Below are 19,031 nucleotides of genomic sequence, written 5' to 3' on the forward strand. Positions count from 1 at the left end.
TAGTGGGGCAGCGCTAAAAGGGCAGTACGCATTTTGCCCTTTTAAAATAGAGCAGGGTGCGGCTCCCCACTAAAACAAGCTAATGGTAACACTATGTTTTCCACCCAAAGTAGCCTTCTAATATACAGAACAAAAAAAAAAAAAGCTTTCAGCGATGAGAAAAATTAATTCCACTTCAAGCATGTAGAGCAGGCCTGGCTACTCTGTGGCTCTCCAGCTGTTAAGAAACTACAAGTCCCAGCATGCGTTACCAGTTGATTGGTGGGAGGGTATACTCAACAGCTGGAGATCCAAAGGTTGGCCAGAGCTACTGTAGCATATCTATAGAAGTGATTACTGGCGTTATCTGAAGAGGAGTGCTATCCTTATATGTGGATAAACATTCTCAGCTTCTGTGCACCATGCACACTACTACTTCTATGTTTACTTATGTATGTTGGGGCTGGATATCAGGTGGAGACCAAACAGCTAAAGAGCAGCTAAGAAAGTGCCCAAAAGATGACAGGGGGCTGCTGGCAACCATGACCCAAGACAATTCTGCTACTGCCAGAATGTAACCACGTACACCTATAAAAACCTTTTAAGGAGGAAAAGTGGCAAAAAAATTGCCTATAGCAACCAATCAGCTAGATATATGATAGCGAGAAGCTGATTGGTTGCTATGGGCAACTTCTCTTTTGCTCTTTAGAAGGTTTCATACCTCTGAAGTAGAGAAAGGATATGCATAGCTAAAGCAAGCCAGGCTGCTTACAGCTGCAGCACTGTGCATTGCATACAATGAGAGAGTTGTGAAATATTGTTGTAGAGTCAAACAATGTGGCCAGTCAGTTGTCAGAGTCATGGATGCTAACTGGAATAAGCATTGTTCTACATTGAGAAGTTGACATCACAGTTTCCAAGAGAGATATCACCAAAATGTGTGATTGATAAGAGTCTTACAAACAAGCACCTAATACAGGTGTTTCCAAACTGTGCGCCGTGGCATCCTGTGGGCCTCAGGTTGGTGGTCCAGCACCAATACAAATTATTTTTGGTCAATGTAATGTAAATATGTGGACAAACAGAAGAGCAAACCTGTCCACCACCACATAACTGAGCCTAAGGATGACAGGTAAGCACAATTTACTTAATTTTACTACTTTACAATTTTTTTTCTGATTTTCTCAATTACTTTTGGCTTAGGGGTGCCGTGAAAACAATTCTAATACGCTAGGGCGCCGCGGTTCAAAAAAGTTTAGGAACCACCGACTTAATATCTGAAAACTTTATTCAACAGGTAAGCTTGATGGACACATTTACGCAAAGTTGAGCTTCCTGGCAAAGGCCAAAGCATTAGAAAGTTATAAGCGCCATATTGTTGAGATTTAGCATACATATATGTTTATATTACCAGTATTTTATGCTGTATCACTAAGGTAGTGCAGTAGATCCATGAGGGATAGAGGGCCTGATTCATCATGGAACGCAATTGCAACCGTATACGCAGATCGGTCGATGGTGCATACTGCGCATACGTATGTACTGCAGTGCGCGAGTTAGCATTGCGATCGCTCTCGCAGACAAATCCATCGCAGACAGAGGGAAGGGATGTAAGAGTTTGGGGGTGGTGAATGGGGAGTGGTCAAAGAAACACAGGTGTGCCTGTCCATTTGAACGCCGTTGCATGGGCGTGCATAAATTAGGCACTGTGACGGCATACGCAGCTTGAGTGCTCACCGCGTGCTACGAGGTTATCAATTTCTGAGTAAGGTCTGACCTGTTGTAATTGTGCGTGAGGGGCCGATGTTACTCAATGTTCCCGATGTATACGCAGGACTGCAAGGTATTACGGATGTGAGAAAGCGATAGTGGGCGTCTCTGTGCTGGCTTTGAGCGTATCTACAATAGCTTTGCAATTGCAGTCATTACCATATTTTCACAGCAAACCTGCGTGCGTAATCGCAGCTGCGATCCGTAGTGACTCAGGCCCAGACTTTGCATTTGCTTATGTATATCATATTGTTTGTTAAATTCAAAAGTAAACAAAATGCATTTTTTTGGCTGGAGTGCAAACCCGTGAAATTGCTTTGGCATCTGATTCAGTTTTGGATTCAATTTCTTTTAATGACTTTTCTGTTGTCTACCACCTAAGCATGACATTTTCATTAAAATATTGCTGTTCGGATATTAAGCTACATGTTCAAAATAATAGCAAAACCTGCTGTTTTGGTTGATTAATAAACTAATTCATTTAGTTTATTAATGGGTAGTAAATACACCAAAACAGCAAGTTTAGAGTCCCGACCATAACATAGGTTAAGACCTCCCAATCTTGGCACTAAGGAATAAGAAAGTTTATTGCCAAACAATCCATTCTCCACCATCAAACCACTGTCATCATCTCCAGGTTTAATGTTTGTGGTTCTAATCATTAAATTGCATAATAACATAACTTCTAGGTTTAACACATCAGCACAAGAGTATATATATATATATATATATATATATATATATATATATATGTATGTGACATTCTAGGGTCATTTATCTTGGTAGAGGGATTCCCACACAGCTTTCAGGTTAAATGAAACAAATGGTGCTTTACGGTCAGCATATAGGAACATAATATTAAATGACCTAGCCTCCATGCAGGGCACTACCTCACTTCTTAGTCCCTTCTTCTCTAATGGGCAGCTAAACTGCAAACGTAATACAGTCTCAGAACAATAGTTACTAAAGTGCAGGTTTTTAGAAGTGGAGATGTTGCCTATAGCAACCAATCAGATTCTACTTATTTATCTAGTACCTTCTAGAACACTCCTAAGGGGCATATTCAATTAGACACGAAAAGTCGGAAAGGTTTCGCCTGCCGTACTTTTCGCTGACTTTGCGTATTTTTCTAGGCAAAAGCTTTTCGTGCGCGGCCCCGCTTTTTGCCCTATTCAATTCCAAAGGACGCAAAAACGGGACACGGCGAAACGCAAACAGGTGAAAAGTGCTGTCATATTTGGTGAAATCAGCCTGACACCCCCCAAAATATGCCCTAACATAGGGGGAGCAATGTAGATGCCCCCAAATAGCGCCACTGAAGCTATTTGGGGTACTTAAATGCTATCAATAGCTGCTAATTAGCGTATTTGCACAAGTGGTGAAGAATAGCATTTAGCAAGGGTTGTTTTTTTTTAGAAAATAACTAGTCCCAGCAAATTTGGGGTACATGAAAATTGGTGCAAGCATGTTTAAAAATCGCAAAAGTGAAGTTTTAAAAATATAACCTTCAGTAAGCACCTGCGATCAAAAAATCCTCACGCATACTTGCAGACCCCCCACTAGTTTTTAAGTTTGTACCCCGACTTTGTACTTTTTCGCCCCCTTTTTCAAAGTAATTTTTTGGGGCGTTCATTTATAGGATTTTTTTGATGCAGTTAGGCTTTGGGGGGAGCTGTCCCAAGGGTGCTAAGTGGTTTCCCGACATATGCACCCCAAAACCGCAATTCTGCACTTTTTTTCACCACCTATTCATAGGCTAATCTTTTTCGCCTATTACATTGCATTGTGTTTTCGTGTACGAGAAAAGTATTTGGAATTGAATACAGCGATACTATTCCGCCTGGCAAAATGACGTCACCCATGATACTTTTCCGTGGAAAACGGCTTTTCGCGTATAATTGAATACGGGCCTAAGTCTTACAGGTAAAGTCGCCCAAAGTCTCTCTTGTGGTCCTCCTTGCAAGTCTGGACACTGGCCTGGCACGGCACACTGGGCTCTTTAGCTGCCTCAGTCCTCCTTGGACTGGACTCTACATGCAGCCTGACTTGTCTGCCTCATAAGCCTCACCTGAGCTCTGTACACAAGGCAGTCCTTAGGGTAGTAAAAGGAAATGTGACCACACCTGTGTGCGCTGATCCCTCCAGTCCCACAAAGAATCCGTTGCTTGCTATAGGGATGGCCATCGCCCATCAATGTTTTCAAAACATCAATGGTGGCCAACCAATGTTAACTAGTTTTGCCATTGATTGCAGAGAACCAATGCTTCTCCACCATCGATTGATGAGATGGAGACAATGGTTTTCTTTTCCTTCTCAGGACGGAGCTTAGCCCTGCCTCCCATTGACCACTAAGCCCCACCCTCATTTTTGATTGTGCCACAAGCAGCAGTGGCCATCGAGAGGGTGCAAACCATCGATGGATCACCATAGATGGTTTGTGTGCCATCGATGGTAACCATCAATGGACAGCCCACTGATGGCATTATCATAAATAGTGACAATGGTGCGAGTGGTGGATGAGTTGGCATAAACGACTTCATCGTGGGCATAGCTGCGGGCAACAGCTAATAAATAAATATATATATATATATATATATACATACATACACACACACACATACATACATACATACATACATATACACACACACACACACACACTGCTCTCACACATTATGTGCAACGCGACTTGTAATGCACGGATGATAGATATATGTGTATATTTGCATTTAAGCACTGTCATTTTTGGGCACTTATGCTATGTTGGTCATGTATGCCATGAAAATTAAACACGTCAATGTACTTGAGTGTGTAGCATGTCAAAATGTAACCTAACTTTAACCATTGTTTACAATCAACAACATACAGTGTTGTTTACAATAGATAGCTTATTAACACTAAAATAGATCTACTGGTGTTATTTCTATACAGTGCATATCATCTTACGGAATTGAGTTAATAGTATCTATATAATAATCTACTAAGGTCTGTCCTGTCTCCTGCATAGTGGGAGCCAGGGCACTCCCCTCCAATGACCCCCACATCTAGGGAGATGGAACAGACCCTGGCCGCTGTGAACGGATAAGGCATATACAGTCGTGGGAAGGAGGGGTTGGAGCGGGACGGACCAGTTTACAGAGAGGGGGTGGAACGGGGAGAAGACTGAGGGGACCAGACATATGCAGGGTCACTTTAGTAGTGTATAATAATCAAGGTTCAGAGTTCTCCCCAGGCCCTTTTTGATGTGCACTCCACCCGGCATCTTTCTTACACCGCCAGGCGGCAGAGGGAGGGACACACAGTAGACTCAGTGACAGGCGACAGTGAAACAGATACACAAAAGAGACTCAGGGCCTGATTCACCAAGGATCGTAAGAGCTAAGACGCATGCCGTCAGACAATTTTTGCGATTTGCGCATGCATCGCAGTGTGCGAACTAGCCACTGCGATCAGGAATGAGAGCGCAGTGTGTACGCAGACCCATTGCAGAGTGATTGACAAAAAGTACCGTTTGTGGGCGCGTACCAGTGCGTTGGGATGGCGTTGCAAGGGTGTGCATAAATTAGTCACCGCAATACCATGCACAGCCTGAGGCCTCATAGCGTACGCTGAAGTCAGCAATTCCTGAGTGAGGTCTGACCTTAACTGTGCATAAGGGTCCGATGTAACTCAATGTTACTGATTGTTTTGCTATGTTGCACAAGTGTACGGATGTGAGTAAGGGGGAAGTGGGCGTCCTCCTGTAAGGCTGAGATCGCATTGCGAATGCAAACATTTACATATCCCCGCTGTTATTAGCAAATGCATTTGCGTGCATATAAGTAGATTTGTGATCCTTGCTGAATCAGGCCCTCAGTTACAGGCGGCAGTGGGTGAGACATGCAGGATTGGCCCTGCGCAGTGAGCAACTCTACTGCCCACGGCGCCAGTCAGCGGAGGTGTTTACTGCTCAGGGCCAATACTGCATGTCTCTGACTGCCGCCTGTCACTGAGTCTCCTGTGTGTCTCTTCCTCTGTCACTCAAGCAATTTGCAAATAATGAAAACATGCTCCGTCTAGTGCTCAAATCTAATACAATTGTGTGTATAAAAGCTTAACACCACACTAGACATACTGTAAAGCAGGCCTCAACAAATACCTTCAAACACCTAAGGAGTCAGGCCCAAATATTAGAAGCAAGCAATTTTCTAATATAAATAAAATATATTACCCGCTTAAAAAAAGTATTTAGTGGTGAGGCTGAGCAGCTAGTTAATTACACAAAACACTAAAATAGCAGAACATACTTACATAGAATTTGACGGCAGATAAGAATCACTTGGCCTATCTAGTCTGATCCTTAGTTCTTTGTAACGATATCCTTATGTCTATCCCAAGCTTGTTTAAATTGCTCTACTGTCTTAGCCTCTACCACCTCTGATGGGAGGTTAGTCCACTTATCCACTACCCCTTCTGTGAAGTAATTTTTCCTCAAATTTCCCCAAACCCTACCTCCATCCAGTTTCCGTGCATGTCCTCCCTCATATTCTAGTACTTCTCTACTTTTGAAGAATGTTTCCCTCCTGTACCTTGTTAAAACCCTTGATATAGTTGAACGTTTCTATCATGTCCCCCCTTTCCCTTCTCTGCTCCAAACTATACATATTAAGAACTTTAAGTGTTCCGGGTACGTTTTGTGATGTAAGCCATGCACCGTTTTAGTTGTCCATCTTCGTACAGTCTCTAATGTATTTTTATCCTTCTGGAGATGTGGCTTCCAGAACTGAACACCGTATTCTAGATGACGCAGTATCAATGACATATACAGTGGCATTATTATTACTTCTTTCTTCCTGCAGTGGATTCCCCTCCCTATGCAACCAAGCATCTGACTTGCCTTTCTCAATGCTTTGTTATATTGTGTCGAAGCTGAATAATTGGCTGAGACAAGATCAGTTTAAAATTGAAGCGTGCACGACGCCATCTTGCAAATGGCAGCTAGACTCCATTTTAGAAACAAGAATCTGCAAGACGCCATTTCGTGACCAGCGTCAATTCAAGTTACAACTCAGGAGCTAAGAACAGATGGCAATGTTTTTGTTAATCTACCAAGGGCAACTGGAAGAACAAGCTCCCTGAGTAAAAGTAAATAGAATAGACAATGGGTATTTTTACATACAAATTTGGAATCCCTGGATGCAGACAAAGTATAGTTGTGGCAATTGTAATATAATCCAGGCACTGATCTACACAATTGGATTTGTCTGAATCCTAAACAGGTCAGCCCCACACACAGACAGGATGGCCCCAACTTCACAGCTTGATTCACAGTTCACACAAGAGTCTGGGAGAACAAAAGAGGTTTTTTCCTTTGAACACAGGACAGGTGGGGGCCTGCTGACAGAGGGCATGTGGAACTACAATGCTCAGCACTCCACACTGCTGGATGTTCACTTCGTGTATGAGAAATTATGCACTTAAATCTCACCCATTAATAACTAGCGTCCTTATATCAAACCCCGAATACCCACATATTACATATTCACACATAAGGTTCAATAAGCTCTAAAGTGTATGATTTAAGTTGGTTCAGTTAATTAAATGCTGAGAAATAAAGATATTTGATAACTAAGGTATTATACATGCTAAACAAGTCGTGTTTGGTCTTGTACTGAAGCGTACTCGTTTTACAGTATTCCGGTGTTATCGGTGGGGAGATCGCATCATGCATTCTCGAGTTATGGATCGCAGAGCCTACAAGCAACAAAATGTACATTTTAGGAACAGCTGTTAGAATGTTGCAGGGGGCGTGAAGAGGAAGATCCCCAGCTGTTAGAGGCAGGGAGAGTCTGTTTGAACCAGCCTGTTAAATGTGCTGTAACAGATGCTTCTCCCCTGGGAACCAATGATATCAGCAACAAACTTCCCTATTGTCCTGTTTATTCTGGGGGGGTATAAATATGAGTGCACGAACGCTGGTTCTCAGTCTTCATGCTGAACGCTGTATGACTAGGGTCTCTTGCTGATGCCTATCTCCGGAAGCGCCTGCGTATGTATACTGTACTTGGGGTCTGTATAATTTCCTTTTGCGCCTAAATTGTGTCTTGATCAATTGCGTGTAACTGTCTGAACTTTTACCTGAATATCACTTAGACGTGGAATCTGTGGTTCCAAAGCACAAGTCTTTATTTATGGTATGACTGCGTACGCAAATTAGCGTCATCCTTAGAGGTTTATAGGAAGGGTTTTAGAAGGTACAGGCAGGGGTATATAGAGGTTCATTTTAATATCAACAATTGCTTCCCTGTTTCAGGTCATCTGAAATAGTGACTCCTAAATCCCTTTCCTCCTCTGTAGTTTCCATTACAGTACCTTTAATATTATATTTAGCTTTTGTGTTTTTGAAACTCAAGTGCATGATTTTGCATTTTTGGCATTACACAATAGTTGCCACGTTCTTGACCATCCTTTAATTTACCTGTCAAACTCAAAATCCCAACCGGGCCAAATATTCAAGGTCTAAGAGTGTGCTTACCTATTAAATCCTCTTCTTCAAATCCATAGGGGACATAGGCTCTATGCTGGGTATATACTAAATGCTTGTTCGTTATAGATTGGATGAATAACCTTAGGTACTTATTAATTGGTCTCTTGTTAAGGTGCCTGTACAGATTCAGAGACATACCACTGACCGCAGAACCATCTGACGCCTAATTAGGAATCTGGAAGTCTCCTCGCGCCAGAAGCGAGTAGAGCCGCTGGGGAACCTGTTGAGCCCGGGTGCCGCAAGATCGCATCACACGTGACACCCGGAAGTCTCGCAGGACACAGTGTGGACTGCATCCCATAGACGTAGGACATCGGAGACCAGGAAGACACAGAGGAATACTGCGAGTACACCCGGAGGTGTACAGAAAGGACGCAGAGGGTAAGTGCACCTGGGGGTCACGGGACGCTGCCCCGCCAGACACTGCTTACAACACCTCGCGTATTGACACTTGTTTTCTCCACCACACAGCTTGATACTATTCATCACTGTACTAATTAGTACTGCACAGTACTGCATGCCCTGTTATTAACACACTCTCATCCACCCAGGAATATTCCATCTTCACTTGGTCAGGCACCTTAACACGAGACCAATTAATAAATACCTAAGGGTATTCATTCAATCTATAACGAACAAGCATTTAGTATCCACCCACGGATACACATCCATTATTTTATGCAGGAGCAGTGTGACTCCAAATAAACGCAAGCTATTATCAAAAACATACACAGTTTGAGTTTCATTCATATACACAACACCATAAGTTCATTCAAGCGCAGTATCCCCCCCCCCCTTTTTTGTCAGAGTATTCTATATAAGGTTTGGGTGACCTTGAAGGTACCGCTGCTGCATGAACACACAACCCCCCATCCATTTAGTTAGAGCGCAGGTAGACACCTACAATTATATCTATGCTGGGTATAGGTTGGTGAGCTGGAGCTGTTACATAGTTACATTTGTTGAAAACAGCCCAGGCTCCCCCTCCCCCTCCCCCTATACCCTGCCCCCAGCCACAGGCACTTCAGTTAAGATACCAAGCCTAAAGCAAGGAACGAGAAGGAGGAAAAGGAAGACCGGCACAAACTCAGGTCCAAACACACAGGAGATGTGAACAGGAGAGCCAAAAGCAGAGCAAAGAGCTGTGTCCCCTATGGAATCGAAGAAAAGGATTTAACAGGTAAGCACATAAATATCCTTTTCTTCTTCCTCCATAGGGGAGACAGGCTCTACACTGCGACATTCCAAAGCTAAGGGAGGGGAAGCTCCTGGGCTGCACTGAGAACTCTTCGCCCAAAAGACGTATCAGGGGAGGCGAAGGTGTCAAAGGAATAAAACTTAAGCGTATTGGCAGAGGACCACGTGGCCACCTTGCACAGCTGCTCCACAGAAGCCCCACGTCGCACTGCCCACAAAGTTCCCACCGGGTTGAGTGAGCAGTCACCATGGATGGTGCTGGAAGATCCACCGCAGCATAAGTGTGTAGAATAGTCAAACAGATCCATCTGGCCAGCGACTACTTAGCCAGCCAACCCAGTTTGTGAAAGTCATACAGGACAAAGAGCATCCATACTACGAAGGTCCTTTGTCCTGTCCACATAAATCAAGTGGGTCGCATGACATCTAAGGAGGCTTCCTCCGGTGAGGAAATCGGAATCTGGAAAGAAGGAACCACAATGTCTTGATTCATGTGGAACCTGGAAACAACCTTAAGAAGGTAGCCAAGACGTGTTCGAAGGACAGCTCTATCCTGGTGAAATATTAGGAATGGAGAACGACAGGATAAATCGCTAAAGTCAGAGTTCGCCTGGCAAAAGCTATGGCAAGAAGGAAGACTTCCAAGTAAGTCAGCGAATGTCCATGCTGTCTATAGTCTCAAAAGGCAAAGACTGAAGAGCCCTAATAACCAAAGACAAATTCCAAGTAGCCACCGGTGGTACAAACTGAGGCTGTACATGGAGGACACAGTGAAGAAAAGTCCGAACATCAGGTAACCGCGCAATCTGCACTTTCAGTGAAGCAAGGCAGAGGCCTAAATCTAGCCCCGCCTGCAAAAAGGAGAGAATTCGAGTGTCGGAATGACCTGGGGTTAAAACTCCTGACCAAACACGAATCAAAATAAGTCCTCCAAACCCGATGGTAAATCCTAGCAGAAGAGGGCTTACAGGCATTGAGCATAGTGTTAATGACCAACCTGGAGAACCCCCTTAGCTCTCAAGAGCCACCCCATTAAAGCGAGACGGGCAGAACCAGATGAAAGCACGAGTCCTGAGATAGAAGATCTGGCCGCAGTGGAAGATGCATAGGAGCGTCGATGGAAAGGCCATGAAGAAAAGCGTACCACGCCTTTCACGGACAATCGGGAGCCACTAGGATCACCGTGCCACCCTCTAATTTCAATTTGCGGAGTATCCGCAGAATCAGGGAGATTGGAGGGAAGATGTAGGAGCGTGAAGGTCCACTGAACCGCCAAAGCGTCCACTAGAAAGGCTCCCGGATCTCTGGTGCGTGAGCAGTACCTTGGAACCTGGTGATTGTGATAGGATGCCATCATGTCGATGTCCAGCAAGCTCCAGCAAAGAACCAGAAGTTGAAAGATGTCCGGATGTAGGGCCCATTCGCCCGAATGGACTACCCGATGACTTAGGAAGTCCGCTTCCCAATTTTGCACTCCGGGAATGTAAACCGCCAACAGGGATGGAAGATGCCTTTCGGCCCTCAGGAGAATGCGACTGACCTCCATCATGGTGGCGCAACTGCGAGTGCTGGCTTATGAGTGCTGGTTATGCTGTCACGTTGTTGGACTGTACCCGGACCGGACGACTCTGGAGAAGAGGCGAAGACTGACAAAGAGCTTTGTAAATCGCTCGGAGTTCCAGAATGTTGATCGGCAATTGGCTTTCCTGAGCAGACCACTGACCCGGAAAAGTCTGCTGACAGGACACCGTCCCCCACCCCTGAAGACTTGTGTCGGTGCTGAGGAGGACCCAGTCTTGAACCCATAAGGGACGTCCCCTGGAGCCACCAAAAGAGGGAGTGATGCACTTCCTGAGAGAGAACAATTATTTGAGACCTGAGCTGCAGATGAGATTTGTTCCACCTGGCTAGAATCTCTAACTGGAAAGGCTATGAATTAAACTGGGCATACTCCACCATATCGAAGGTGGAGACTAGAGAGATCAGAATCTGCATGCAAGCGTGAATTGACACCATCCGGTAATGCAGAAATGAAGAAATCTTTGACTGCAAGTCCCGAACTTTGTCTTCCGGGAGAAACACCCGCTGAGCCCTGCAGTACAGCAAGGCCGCCAAACGCACCATTTCCTGAGTGGGAGTCAGAGAAGATTTCTTCCAACTGATAACCCATCCGTGGGCCTGGAGAAAATCCACCGTGTCCCGCATGTCCCTGAGAACCTCTGGAGACTGGGCCAAGAGAAAAGAGTCCTCCGGATGGGGAAAAATTCAGATAACAAGAGGAGAAAGTACAAGTGCACAACTCCAACATTACTAATTATATATAATACATTCATTATGCAATAGAATTTTGAAATACATAGAGGTTTTAGCATAATCATGGCCATGGTTATGGGCCTACCAACTGCGCCCAGGTAACCTCTGAGGGTAGGTTCCTAACCTACTAGGGTTGAAATCCAGAGCTCAGGACACTCCCAAACAGGCCCAGCTGAGCCACCCCTGGGCATCACTCTAATGAGAGAAGGTGAAGTGTAAGAAAGTGTAAGATAGATAAGGGCAGCTACTGCTGCATATATAAGAAGGTGAAAAATAGAGGTTTAAAATAATGCATATATATTAAATAAACCATAAAAGGTGCTAAAAGTGCAAAAAGGAAAATTAGTTTATAATGTAATGCCCTGAAGCAGCCCAACCAAAGCAATCCAGGAGACCATGCCCCAAAAATCAACCCATAGCTGCACTGCAGTATAAACATTTTAGGACTTACCTAGGATTGTGCCTTGTACTAAGGTGCAGTCAAAATACCAGAATCCCTGCTTAAAACCAATGGGGGAGGGGTGCTAATAAAGGCTGAAGGCGTCTCAAACCTTCAGGTGTGCATAGAGAGTGTTTGTTTAATACATATGTATTATTTTTAAACCTCTATTTTTCACCTTCTTATATATGCAGCAGTAGCTGCTATTATCTATCTTACACTTCACCTTCTCTCATTAGAGTGATGTCCTGGGGTGTTTCAGCTGGGCCTGTTTGTGAGTGTCCTGTGCTCTGGATTTCAACCCTAGTAGGTTAGGGACCTACCCTCAGAGGTTACCGAGGCGCGGTGGGTAGGCCCATAACCATGGCCATAATTATGATAAAACCTCTATGTATTTCAAAATTCTATTGCATAATGAATGTATTATATATAATTAGTAATGTTGGAGTTGCGCACTTGTACTTTCTCTTCTTGTGTTTGCAACAATAGTCTCCACAGGTAACACCTCCCATTATATATATATATATATATATATATATATATATATATCTATATATATATCTATATATATATATTCAGGGTGTGCAGTCTAGGGCCCCCTTTTCTAAATCTTCAGATAACCCTGCTCCGAAGGTGAGCTGCAATAACCTTCGTGAAGACATGAGAAGCTGTGTTAAGTCCACATAGCAAAGCCTGAAACTGGAAATGATCCTCCTAGACAGCAAATCTGAGGAATCGCTTATGACAGAGATGGATGGAAACATGCAAATAGGCATCCTGGTTGTCCAAGGAAGCCATGAAGTCCCCGGGCTCCATGGCTAGATTAATGGAGCAAAGTAATTCCTTTCAAAACTTGGGAATCCTCAAGTACCTGTTGGGCTTCCGGACCAAAAACAGACAGGCATAGAAGCCCGTGCCCCGCTGAGACATAGGGTCCGGAACAATGACCTTGAAGGCCAGTAGAGAGCGAATGGACTCCCTTAAAGCTCTTTCCTTCTCCCAATCCAAAAGAAGACCCATGGAGAAGAACTTGGCCAGAGAATGCTCCCTGAAAGGTAAAAGTGTAACCCTAGGAGACCACCCCTCTTACCCAGGCATCCTACGTGGTCGCCTTCCAAATTTCGGAAAAAAAAGAAGCAGCCGGCTCCCACACTGGTGTCCCCCAGGTGGAGGCCTGCCCATCATGCAGCAGGTTTGTCGGTTGGCTTAGCAGCTGGGTGTCTGGTAGATCAGGATTGCTTACCTGCTGGTTTAGAACCTTTAGCAGAGAATCCCTGAGACCTGGAGAATGACAAGGCTTTGGCCTTACCCTGCAGACGAAAGGAGTGAAAATGAAAAGATCGCGATCTAGGGGCTACCCCAGAAAGGAGAAAGGCTGTCTTAGATACCGCCACTGTAGCCACCATCTTATCCAGTTCCGGATCAAACAGAACAACCTCCGAAAAGTGGAGAGCTTCAAGGGCCTTCTTAGAATTGGAATCTGCCCGCCAGGAACGAAGCCAGACACTGAAGAGGCCAAAACATTGGAAGTTAGTATACCTGTGTCTATAACAAAAGTTCATTCCTGTGTGTACCTGAAGAGAGGCCATCTTCTAGGGAATCAGCCCAGTGACTGATGGCCTTAGCAACCCAGGCTGATGCAAGGGCCAGGCAAACTACAGCACCTGCATTAGAGCAAACAGACTTAAGAAAAGTTTCCAACTTCCTATCCGTCAGATCCTTAAGGGATGTCGTGTTACGATGAGTGGTATTTTTGACCAGGTGGGCCACATGCGCATCAATCGGGGGAGGAGACTCCCATTTAGCCAGATCAGCAGCAGGCAAAGAATAAAAATAATGCGCTTAGAAACCTGGAAGCGCCTATTAGGGTGTGACCAAGCATCCGCCAAAATGTCCTCAAGCTGCACTGAAAAAGGAAATTCTGAAACTGCATTCTTTTGACGCTTAAACACTGGATAATTGGACATAGGGGCCGACCCCGCATCCTTGATAAGTAAAACTGATTAAACTGCTTTAATCAAGGAAACCACATCAACCCGAGGATATGAAACCTCCTGAATGGAAGTGGATTCAACATCAGAGGCTACCGATACGTTTTCCTCATGGTCTGAGGAGACCTCAGAGTTTGAATCAATATCAGACAGAGGTGTAGAGCTGTCCCTTTTAGAAGGCCTACGCTTAGAAGTGCACTCCCTATCCAGCTGGACCCCTGGCCGGCGGTTCAAAACCCGACAGCGGCTGGCCGACAGAGGAGGAAATCCCGATCGTCCCTAGGTAAGTATAAACTAACCTATTTTGTCCCCTAACCCTCCTTTATTGTGTCTAACCCTAACCTCCCCCCTGTGCCTAACCCTAATCCCCCCTCTAAGTGCCTAAACCTAACCCCCCCCCTTCCCCACCGCCTAAACCTAAGTCTAGATTTAGACGCCTGTCATTCGTCCCTCGTCGGGATTAAATTGTCTGGAAGCCAGCGGTTGGCATTCCATCCGCCAGCTTCCTAAACGTATACCATACTTACAGGTGTGATATTATGAGTGACTCCAGTGTCAGCTGCAGCTGCAGCGCTCGTCCTGTCCCGGCTGGCTGAGCCTGTTTCACAGGCGCCTATACAGAAGTCTGGGTGTGCAACAAAGATTCAGCTGGGAGTGCAGAAGTAGGCCTTGTGGTGTCTCTAGCCGGCAGCACATTACTGCCGGAAGGCGGGCTTGCGGGAACACAGGCCTTGTGGTGTGTGGTGTCTCTCCCCGACAGCGCATTACTGCCTGCCACATAAAATGTACAGTTGGGCCGCATTCATGTTTGACATGTCTGACCTAGATCATCAAACATTCGTTTTACCCCTCCTGGTGTGTCTACCAGGTTTCATACATTTGTGTCATCTGCGAAACAGGGATACTTTCCCTTGAATACCATTTGCAAAGTCACCAACAAAGATACTAAAAAGCATAGGGCCAAGTACAGATCCCCAGTGTACTCCACTGGTAACCTTTCCCTGATGTGAAAGGCACTTCATTTACTACAAGTCTCTGGGCCTGATTCAGACCCGCTTGCGAGCGCAGGACGCTTGCAAGTGGGTCGATGGTGCCCTACTGTGCATGCGCACGACGGAGGGAGCTCCGTCGTGCGCATGCGCGAGACCCGGCTATCGATACGGGTCTCGCACCAAAGGGGGCGTGCTGTCGATGTTGATTGACAGCACGCCCCCTTTGCTGGGCGTGCTGGGGGCGTTGCTGCCAGACGGAGGCGTTCCCTACCATCTGAAGCCAGCCCCACTGACATCAGTAGTGATGTCAGTGGGAGTGATTTTCGCTCTGATAGAGCCAAAATCACTCCAGGGCTTGCGGCAGCGAGACCCTACCGCAGGGTCTCCGTCACAAGCCCGATGGTCGCGATGGTATTGACCATCGCGACCATCATGGACGCTCGCTATAGCTGTGGGTGGTCACCCACAGCTATGCGAGCGTCCAAGAGACCGCTCCATTTTCAGGTAGGAAGGCCCTGATTCAGAGCGAGCGCTCTGGTCAGAGCGTCCGGCTCTGAATCAGGCCCTCTGTTTCCTATCCTGCAACCAAGTTCTTATCCATTCAATCCCTTAGAAATTTAAATTTGAGCAATGTTATATGAGCCTATTGCTCCCTTTAAACGTCATATACCAGCTTGTGCCCCTATACCTTGTCCGGACACAATGAGAACGGAGGGCATGATTCAGATATGGGAATAGAGTAAGACAGAGTAAGTAACTGTGTACCTGGGCAAACCATGTTGCAATGCAAAGGGTGCAACTACATAATTTCCTTTGCATGTGGTATAAATACTGGCAGCTTCTGCAGGAAGGGAGGGTTAGGGTATGTACTTACCTAGTTGGGTCGGTATTCTGAATGTCAGGATGCTGCTGTCGGTATTCTGACCGTCGACATCCCGACCACCGGGATCCCATAACCATCCCTATATTGGGAATCGGTATGTAATAACGCCGGCCGCGTGGCCGGCAGTTCAAATCCCAGCAGCGTCAAGCCAACAGAGGAAGAGATCCCGGCAGCGGCAGCCCAACAGCACTGGAAATCCCGATCAGCCCCAAGTAAGTACTAACTAACCTAACCTAACCCCCTAACCCTAACCCTCCCTTAGGGGTGCCTAACCCTAACCTCCCCCCCAAGTGCTTAAACCTTCCCCGCTGCCTAACCCTAACCCTCCCGGGGGGGGGGGGGTGCCTAACCCCAAGTTCCCCCCGGGAGCCCTAAACCTAACCCTCCTCCCCCCCGCGGCTGTCCGCTCGCGGCGCCCGGCATCCCTTCGATCGGGATGCCGGTCTCCCGGCGTAGGCGTAATGACAGGCGTCTAGATTTTAGGCGCCTGTCAAGTAACCCTAACCGGGATTGAGGAGTCGGGAAGCCGGCGGTCGGTATTGCGGCCGCCGGCTTCCTAAACGTATACCCTATATTGTGAACTGGAACTGTAGCATTTACTATCAACACTGGAAAGCCACATCTACCTCATAGGCCAAGCACATACTACTGTTCTCTCCTGTTGTACACCTGGAACACTTGCTGTAAGTAAGCAATATGTAAAACGGTATACAGTGCCTCAGATGAGCAGTTACTGTACATTAGACATAATCAGGGACCACATCTGTACAGGCAATAAAACTGTATGCTGTCACAGCAGTCTATGAAAACAGCATCTGTAGATGACAGAGAAGAACATTCAAGCAATATAGAAAATAATTCAACATATTATAGAGGAAAGGCACACTTCATTGGCTAAAACATGTTAACAGATTGCAAGTCAAGGAAATATATTTGTTTTAAATGGTAAATATAATCAATTACCTCAAGTGACTCCTTCAAGTCTCCTACAGGTACCAGCTCTTCATCTTCATCATCACTGAGCTGGTCTTGAGAACAGTAGTGAGTGCTGTACGCAGAATGTTCCTCAATGGCAGACAGCCACTCCTGAAAGATCCATATTGTTGCAAGATAAAATGTATATATATATTTTTAGTATAAAGAATAATGATTTATGAGGAATAAATATAGAGCACACCAGTGTGGCTGCTTTACCACTCTCCGCATTTCAAAGCTCAAATGGAGCAAGCTTTACCATGCAGCTGGCAGCAACCAACATATTCAAGTTAGGTGTACTTACTACAATAGTCAGGGCCAGCCATAAGAAGTGGATAACAGAGATGAAATATTATGTGTAACTAGTGGATTCTTAGAGCGCCAGTGATTGTGGTTTACTATGGAAACTTTAAATGAATAAATAATTTCCCAGGGGGCACCAATAACACAAGAGGTAGGTACCCCAAATGCGTGTAAGTGTTAGCATACAGGTTCAAAACTCAAACGGGCACTCCCCGAAATAATATGGGGTGTCAGCTCAATCCAATAAAAACTACAGGGTGGTAAGCCCCTAAAAACTACCGTATATAGAAAACAGAACTGGATCGGAGCGCCTAAAAGTGCTTCAGAATCAGAGTGACCACATATAAATACAAAGTGCAAGTGATAATTGAAATACACATATATATGTGCCAAATATATAAATATAAATATATATATATATATATATATATATATGCCAAGTGACCTATATATATGCCAAGTGACCTATTTTAAAAGAACTGGGCAGTACAAGTGGGTGCGCAAACATATAAAATAGTACAATTTATTAGTAATATATTGAGATAGGATACAGACATAAATAACATGCAGACACTTAAAAAACAAATAAAAAAATCAGACAGTAAAATAATAAAAACATGATTAAGAGCATAACAGTAATCACAATAAAGTGATATAAAATCATGGATGTCTTATCTGATTTCTGAGAGGAGTATATCAGTGCGGTACAGGCTCCTGTGCCGCACTGATATACTCCTCTCAGAAATCAGATAAGACATCCATGATCGCTTTATTGTGATTACTCTTATCCATGCTTTTATTATTTTACTGTCTGATTTTTTTATTTGTTTTTTAAGTGTCTGCATGTTATTTATGTCTGTACCCTATCTCAATATATTACTAATAAATTGTACTATTTTATATGTTTGCGTACCCACTTGTACTGCCCAGTTTTTAAAATAGGTTACTTGGCACATATAATATATATATATATATATATATATATACACACACACACACAGTCAGGTCCATAAATATTGGGACATTGACAGAATTTTCATATTTTGGCCTCTATTCACCACCACAATGGCTTTGAAATGAAACAAATAAGATGTGCTTTAACTGCAGAGTTTCAGATTTAATTTGAGGGTAATTACATCCAAATCGGGTGAACGGTGTAGGAATTACAACAGTTTCAATATGTGCCTCCCACTTTTTAAGGGGCCAAAAGTAATGGGACTATCAACTCAAAAGCTATTTCATGGACAGGTGTGGGCTATTCCCTCGTTCTTTCATTATCAATTAAGCAGTTAAAAGGTCTGGAGTTGATTCTAGGTGTGACATTTGCATTTGGAATCAGTTCTGTGAACTCTCAATATGAGATCCAAAGAGCTGTCACTATCAGTGAAGCAAGCCATCATTAGGCTGAAAAATCAAAACAAACCCATCAGAGCGATAGCAAAAACATTAGGTGTGGTCAAATCAACTGTTTGGAACATTCTTAAAAAGAACGAACGCACCGAAGAGCTCAGCAACATCAAAAGACCCGGAAGACCACGGAAAACAACTGTGGTGGATGACAGAAGAATTATTTCCCTGGTGAAGAAAAACCCCTTCAAAACAGTTGGCCAAATCAAGAACACTCTCCAGGAGGTGGATGTATATGTGTCAAAGTCAACAATCA

General features: G+C 44.7%; 1 protein-coding gene across 4 annotated transcripts in view; it reads right to left on the bottom strand.

The window, feature by feature from the left end:
• OSBPL1A (oxysterol binding protein like 1A) overlaps positions 1–19,031 on the bottom strand; it is a 200,249-nt gene that overhangs the window by 140,786 nt on the left and 40,432 nt on the right. For all 4 annotated transcript variants that reach the window (XM_088469602.1, XM_088469600.1, XM_088469603.1 and 1 more), the window contains one exon: positions 17,054–17,176. In XM_088469602.1, the coding sequence (XP_088325728.1) occupies positions 17,054–17,176 (123 nt within the window). The remainder of the gene's footprint in view (positions 1–17,053; positions 17,177–19,031) is intronic.

This window comes from Taudactylus pleione, unplaced genomic scaffold (assembly GCF_031769625.1).
Source record: "Taudactylus pleione unplaced genomic scaffold, aTauple2 ptg000093l, whole genome shotgun sequence".
NCBI classification, from domain to species: Eukaryota; Metazoa; Chordata; class Amphibia; order Anura; family Myobatrachidae; genus Taudactylus; species Taudactylus pleione.